At 42.3% G+C, this 6629-nt stretch overlaps 1 protein-coding gene across 1 annotated transcript; it reads left to right on the top strand.

Annotated features, from left to right (window-relative positions):
• Positions 1–112: 112 nt before the first annotated feature.
• On the top strand, positions 113–5393 carry LOC128297215 (sorting nexin-27). The gene is made up of 5 exons (XM_053032817.1): positions 113–742; positions 3642–3744; positions 3809–4537; positions 4666–5034; positions 5106–5393. Exons 1-5 carry the CDS (start codon positions 429–431, stop codon positions 5172–5174), a joined length of 1584 nt encoding a protein of 527 aa, XP_052888777.1. The 5' UTR covers positions 113–428; the 3' UTR covers positions 5175–5393.
• The last annotated feature ends 1236 nt before the right edge of the window (positions 5394–6629 follow it).

Genomic DNA, 6629 nt, shown 5'->3' with positions numbered 1-6629 from the left:
CGAGAGAGACGGAGAGTAAGCCCGTGAATAAAATATAATTTTCCTACTTGTGAAATTACGAGACCTGTGCGGATTTCTACGTTTCTTGTAACAAAAAAAATCGTACCTTCAGGCAAAGGGTCGGTCGATATTTGCTGGGCAATGCAATGCATTTCTTCGCGACGTGTGGGTCCGTAAGCCAAAGTGTTTAAAACGTTCACCGTTTGTTTCGTGGCGAAAAGGGGAGGGTTTTGCGCAAAACTGGAAAAGAACGGTGTCCATTAGTGCGATATATTTATCGGATGGGAAAATGTGTAAAAAGTGGTGTGGTGAAGCGTGAATTTGTGAATTGTTCGTGCGGTTATTTGCTGCTGGTGCGTTAGCTTAGAGCGAGAAATTGCATAGCCGACCGACCTTCGTGCAAAGTCAAGAAAACAAAGCCCACAGGAATGGAATCGAAAAATGGCAAATCCGGTCCAACAACCGCAATCTCTGTCGCGCCGTCGGGCGGTGGAGGTGGTGGCAGCGTTACGGCGGCAATGAAGAACGGGGTGAAGGAAAACCCGAACGGTCCCCGGGTGGTCACCATCTACAAGACAGAAACCGGTTTCGGGTTTAACGTTCGTGGACAAGTCAGCGAGGGTGGGCAGCTGCGATCAATCAACGGCGAGCTTTATGCACCACTGCAACACGTCAGTGCTGTTTTGGATAATGGGGCCGCAGAACAGGCTGGCATTAAAAAAGGCGACCGAATCCTGGAAGTGTAAGTCGGTTCAGCACTCGTTTCGTTTCTGCAAAACCCGAAGAGGCTTGGTACATGCTTGTTTGTTTTATGCAAATGTTTTATGCAAAAAACATTGTCAGTAGTAGTACTTGCGTTGTGTTCAAGAACGCAATCTATTGCAAGACTCGACGGTAAATTAGCGTTATGCCGGAAGTACTATTCTTGAAGTGGAGATGTAGGACAATTCCTAGAAAAGAATTCGAACTAGTGTGTGTATGTGTTTGTGTGTGGAATTGAACGATTTACTCGTCAAAAGCGGATCAATTATTCTCAACCTCCCTACTGTTGGAACTGTCCTTAGAAAATAAAGATCTGATAAGTATGTTATCATCCGTATGTTTGGCCATCCTCCTCTGTGATATTCTCGTGTGGAATAAGATCACTCATTGTTCTACGATTTTTATGAGATGTTTATGTTTTTGGATAAACCAGACCATCGTCAAACTGCATCAACTGGTGCTACGATGGTTAAAAACTAACGCCGTAACCGGAAATCCGGTTGGTGTATGTGAGATAGTTATTGTTAACTATTTACACGTTTCCCATGGAGAAAATAAATGCCCATCCTGTTGCAACGGGATTTTGGTTCTCACTTCCTTCTGTTGCGTTTCGGGTACACCGTACGAAATGGCAATATGTAACATATGTTGTGCGAATTAATACTCCCCTTTTTACGCCCATGACGAACGCACTATAATCGATGTCTACAGCATTTACAAGCATTACTTCATTTAATAATATTTTTTGGTGGAAGTTATAGCTGCTTACAGTGAATAACACCATTACAATTAATTAGATGTATCTGTGGGCTTTAACATTTATTTATCAAACAATACACGTCTTTGTCTCTTTTTTTGCTACTTTTCAAAGTTAAGAGTTGTCGATACGGCCAGGCCGTTCTAACGAAACAAAAAAAAAAACAAAGTTAAGAGTTATTTACTCACATGCTCAACCCTCAAAAAATGTTAGGGGTTTTTTATGTTATCTGTATTATCCTTGTTTGTTCGTTACTGTTTTCCGAGAAGTTCGCAGACCGCCAGAAGAGTTTGAGTGATGGTTCTTATCTGATATACAAAGGTTGCATTTTTGTGCCTATGTAAATCATATGGTTTGGCGTTCTTTCCCTCGGTTTTAGACTTTATCAGAATCCAGCTGCCAAGTCTGTGCTAGCCCCAGTATGCCCGATATCATTAACAACTCTACCGCATGAAGGACGGAATGTAATGATAATAATGTGCTAACCGAAACAAGTGATGTTGGTCAAAAAAGGCAACTCCTTATGTCCATGATTGTAGGATTCTTAGAAGTTCTTAGACCTCTTTAGAATGATTCCAAATATAGTATTTTCAATTGTTGTTGATCGGAACGATGCACAATTTCATCAGTTTTACAAACATATTTGTTTATAATGTAGTTGACTCTCTTCAATTAGTCTCAGCAGATCAAGAAGCGACATAAATTATGGCAAATGTAATTTTAAAAAGAATATCAAGCTGTGGTTTCTTTGTAGATAATGCAATGTAAAAGCAAACGAAACAAAGAACAGAAGAATGCGATACAGCCGATAATTATGCACATTGCAGTCGCATGCGGCATGCATCACGTTTTCATTTTTCGCTTATCAGAAGAGCAAAAGGATGTTTGAATCATTGTGTCTTGAAAATGTCATAAGAAACATTAATTGTAGACAAAACAAATTGTTATAGTTGCACTTTCTCATTCAATTAACTCCATTGTAACATAATTAACAATTACGCTCATGTAATGTAATAGAATTTACATTGAATTGAGCTTTTGCAACTTTTTTAAACCAAAACGGCTGCTCCACCAAGTTTGATACCGCAGTTTAGAGATAATAATTGATAATAGCAGAATCATTTTTAAAGCAAAAAGTCAATCTTATTAATCTAACAGAATGTGCTTTTGTCAAGCAAAAGCAATATGAATGAAGTTCAATGCTGTGGAAGTTTGTACTCTTATTAACGTCACAAAATGATAGTGAAAATGTATGATACTACAAACCCCGCTACAGCTTTGAATGCAAGTGTATGTATGTAAGCACACTACATCTAGACAACCATATTGTCGGTGTCGCGATTCGCGGGAAAATCGCTACAATCACTGGCGATTGTCACAATCTCCCATGGTGAATAATGCCCCAGCAGGAACACATGATTCTTCCAGCCACATGAGGCACATGATTACGATGATTATACGATAAACCGTACCAGCTCGGGCGATACTATAGGTGGTGTAGAGCTGTTGGAAATTGTACGAGCTTACTTTATCAACGATCAGTAAACGAAGAAGATCAGTCTCTGCGAGAGTTCTCCCTTGGCGGTTGAAGTTGTGCTTTTCGCTATCGAGCTTTTGGGCGTGCGAGTGAAACGTGATTAAAATTTAGAATGCAACGAAGCATGTTTTCGTCGTACTATGCAGAAAATACGGAAGATGTTTTAATTCCACAACGTTTTACCGATCTGCTACCGGACAGTAGTGATGAGGAGGAAGCAGCTAACAGTGTCCAGAAACGAAAGATCGCACCTATCGCCACCATCAGTGGTATAGTAGCAGAGAGAAGGTTTGTTTAAGGTTTTAAGCCACTCTTTGAAGTGCAAGTGCACAAGAGAACCGATGGATTCAAGTTTAAATTGGCCACAAATTATAGGTTGTGTAATTTTTTGCATGTTGAACAATGCCTCTCTCAAAACCATAGCGTTCGTCTCATAATGATACGCGAGCCATGAAAAGAGATAGGGCTGTTGTGTGTTGTGTGAAAATGTTTGTTTAGGGTGAAATACAATCGGAAGCTGAATGCAGCAAAACAATGCTATAAACGCGATGTCATAATGTGTGTCTTTTTTGTATTCCTTTTTAGCAATCATGTAAACGTGGAAGGCGCTACTCATAAGCAAGTGGTGGATCTCATAAAATCCGGTGGAGATACTTTAACACTGACCGTGATATCTGTCACTCAGCAGGTAAATAGAGTGCATCGAGTTTGTAGAAGAAGCGTTATTAACACATGATATGATTTGTTTTCAGGAGGCGGAACGCCTCGAACCAACAGAAGATCCCGGCGGATATTCGTACATCGATTACTCCGAGAAGCGCAGCCTGCCTATTAGTATTCCGGACTACAATATCATTCACCGTGGCAACGAGCGATACGTCGTGTTTAACATCCATATGGCCGGTCGGCAGTTATGTTCCCGCCGATACCGTGAATTCTCCAACTTACATCAACAACTGAAAAAAGAATTCTCAGGGTTTAGTTTTCCCAAAATGCCCGGCAAGTGGCCGTTCCAGCTAAACGAACAGCAACTCGACGCACGACGACGTGGTCTGGAACAATATCTGGAAAAGGTCTGCGCAGTGCGAGTCATCGCGGAAAGTGACGCAGTGCAGGAATTTCTCACGGACACGGTGGACGACTTGGCGGCGTCACCGGTCGACATTAAGATCATGCTACCGGACCATGCGGTGGTGACGGTGTCGGTGCGCAAATCGGCGAATGCACAGCTCGTCTGGGAGCAGCTGGTACAGCGCGCCAATCTGACCTCATACACGCAGCAATATTTTTACCTGTTTGAAATCGTCGAGTACAACTTCGAGCGTAAGCTGCAACCGCACGAAATCCCCCATCAGCTGTACGTGCAAAACTACAGTACGGCTTCCAGCACGTGTCTGTGCGTGCGTCGATGGTTGTTCTCTATCGAGCGAGAAATTTCGCTCCCGGTGGGCGAACAGGCGGCCAAGTTCATTTTCTACCAGGTATGCATCATGTGGGGCTTCCCGTCTATAGCCCGTCCACTCTTTTCAACACGTTGGACTGTTGCGCGACAAGGAGGTTAGTCGGAAGTTCTGTTTTATATTCCTGTTTTTTGCCTTCCAATCCCTAGGCCGTCGACGAGGTTAATCGCAGCAATATCCGGGCAGATGGACGACTGTACGAGCTGAAAGCTTTGCAAGACTCGAAAAAGGCGGACGAATATCTATCGCTGGCTCGCACCCTGCCCGGGTACGGCGATATCGTTTTTCCACACTGTGCTTGCGACAGCCGTAAGGAGGGCCACGTGGTGCCGGCTGTCGGTATGAAAAGCTTCCGACTGCATGCCTGCCGGGAGGATGGTTCACTCGAGGCACAAACGGTTGAGCTGCAGTGGGCCACAATTTCACGCTGGGAAAGCGACGAAGAATCGATGGCGTTTTGCTTTCAGTACAGCCGGTCGGACAAACCGCCCCGGTGGGTGAAAGTGTTTACACCCTACGTAAGTGAACAATAGGCAAATTGTCGGGCATTATTATTGTGGGATTATATTAACGATGTTTTGTTATGTAGCATGCGTTCCTGGCTGACTGCTTCGACAGGATAATGGAGGAGCGAGCGTGGGATGACACGGGAGAGTAAGGGAACGCGTCCGATAGACGCTTGTCATGACAATGCATTTGAATCGGCCACGAAAACAGGATAATACACCGGTATGTCACTTCTGAGCATAATTGACCTGCATGACTGGACACCAAGATGGACCGGCGATGTTTACGGATGCAAACACATCCGCCAAACACACACGTATTGTTGATAAAGTAATTTATTCAAGGATCTAACGGAACAACTGTACCAGGGAATGGCACAAACAGCCATTCTCGCGTTGTTTCAACGCAAGAAACAAGAGAATCGCTTAATTTTTGGAGTATAATATGAACAAGACAAGGAAATAGGTAAATGAGAGCAAATAACAATACCATAAATTCTGCCATGTTCCACTATGATCTGATTGAACTATATATATATATAACTAATTGTGTAGTAGGGGCAAACAAAAACGCAAAACTCATACTGTGGTGGCACATAAGAAATATTTATCTCAACGTAGAACATCGAATAGGTCTCTCTCGTCAACGTTGTCTGCTGCTACCGTGACACACTGTGTCCGAATATCGGCCTGTGCCACTGTACGGTACGGTAGGGGAAAAATGATGCTGAGCTGTTCGTATGCAAATCAATCTCGAAGTATTAGTAAAAACGTTACACCTTTCCAGAGCAATATCAAACGGTACCCAACGTGTAAATTTGGTACCAGGGAAGCTATGTCATATTTAAAATATTTTTGCAAAGTTTAAGTTTAACAATATTTCGATACCATTTTGTTGACGTGCAACAGAGCAAAGTTTGTGGAAGCCATTTAAGTGAGCTAGAAAGTCGTAGAATAATTCCTTTTAGTAAACGCTTCTTTTATTGGCATTTGTTTTCTGTGATACAGTCAGTAGAACGTTTCTGAATCTGAAATCTTTCTAACGCTTCGTCGTGGCTTCTGAGAGAGAGAACGGGGAAAAAATGTCATCTTTTCTCCCCCAAACTACAGTTCAAGTTTACAGTATCAACCTAAATTAAAGAAAATGAATCCATTACTTACCCCCTGCATTGTGGTATGGGTGGATTAATCTTCCGTCAATACAACCAGACACACACCTGCATTCCAATTTTATGTTTACTGGTTGTTGTCCTCTGGTTTCTTCATTCCAATTCGCCATGATGCCTTTACAGCATTACTATGACGCTAGTCTGCAAAGTTTGAGATGATCGTGTGAATTATAGTTTAGAAAGAGGATAGTTGAAAGGCGCACACATTTGTTTCTGGGCGGAATTTAGACGGAGGCACCAAATTAAGACACAACCCGTTTGATTAAACCCTTTTATGTTTGGAAACAGTTGAAGGATCTCTGTGCATTATTATTACGTTTATCAATGTTGCATGAAACAGCTTGTTAGCAGGTGGACGTAACAAAAATAAAACTAAACAATTGTGTAGTGTTTAGATATTGGAAGATTAAAAAAAGCTGCAAAATTGCAGACAAATGG

This window comes from Anopheles moucheti, chromosome 2 (assembly GCF_943734755.1).
Source record: "Anopheles moucheti chromosome 2, idAnoMoucSN_F20_07, whole genome shotgun sequence".
Classification (NCBI taxonomy): Eukaryota; Metazoa; Arthropoda; class Insecta; order Diptera; family Culicidae; genus Anopheles; species Anopheles moucheti.
The sequence above is the reverse complement of the archived record's forward strand: the minus strand, read 5'-3'. Positions and strand labels throughout refer to the sequence as shown.

What these genes read in the sequence shown, in the direction of transcription:
- LOC128297215 (XM_053032817.1), top strand. Translation starts at nt 429, where the DNA reads ATGGAATCGAAAAATGGCAAATCCGGTCCAACAACCGCAATCTCTGTC. An exon ending in GGCGACCGAATCCTGGAAGT is followed by an intron (nt 743 to 3,641) that starts GTAAGTCGGTTC and finishes ATTCCTTTTTAG; the next exon opens with CAATCATGTAAACGTGGAAG. An exon ending in CCAAGTTCATTTTCTACCAG is followed by an intron (nt 4,538 to 4,665) that starts GTATGCATCATG and finishes TCCAATCCCTAG; the next exon opens with GCCGTCGACGAGGTTAATCG.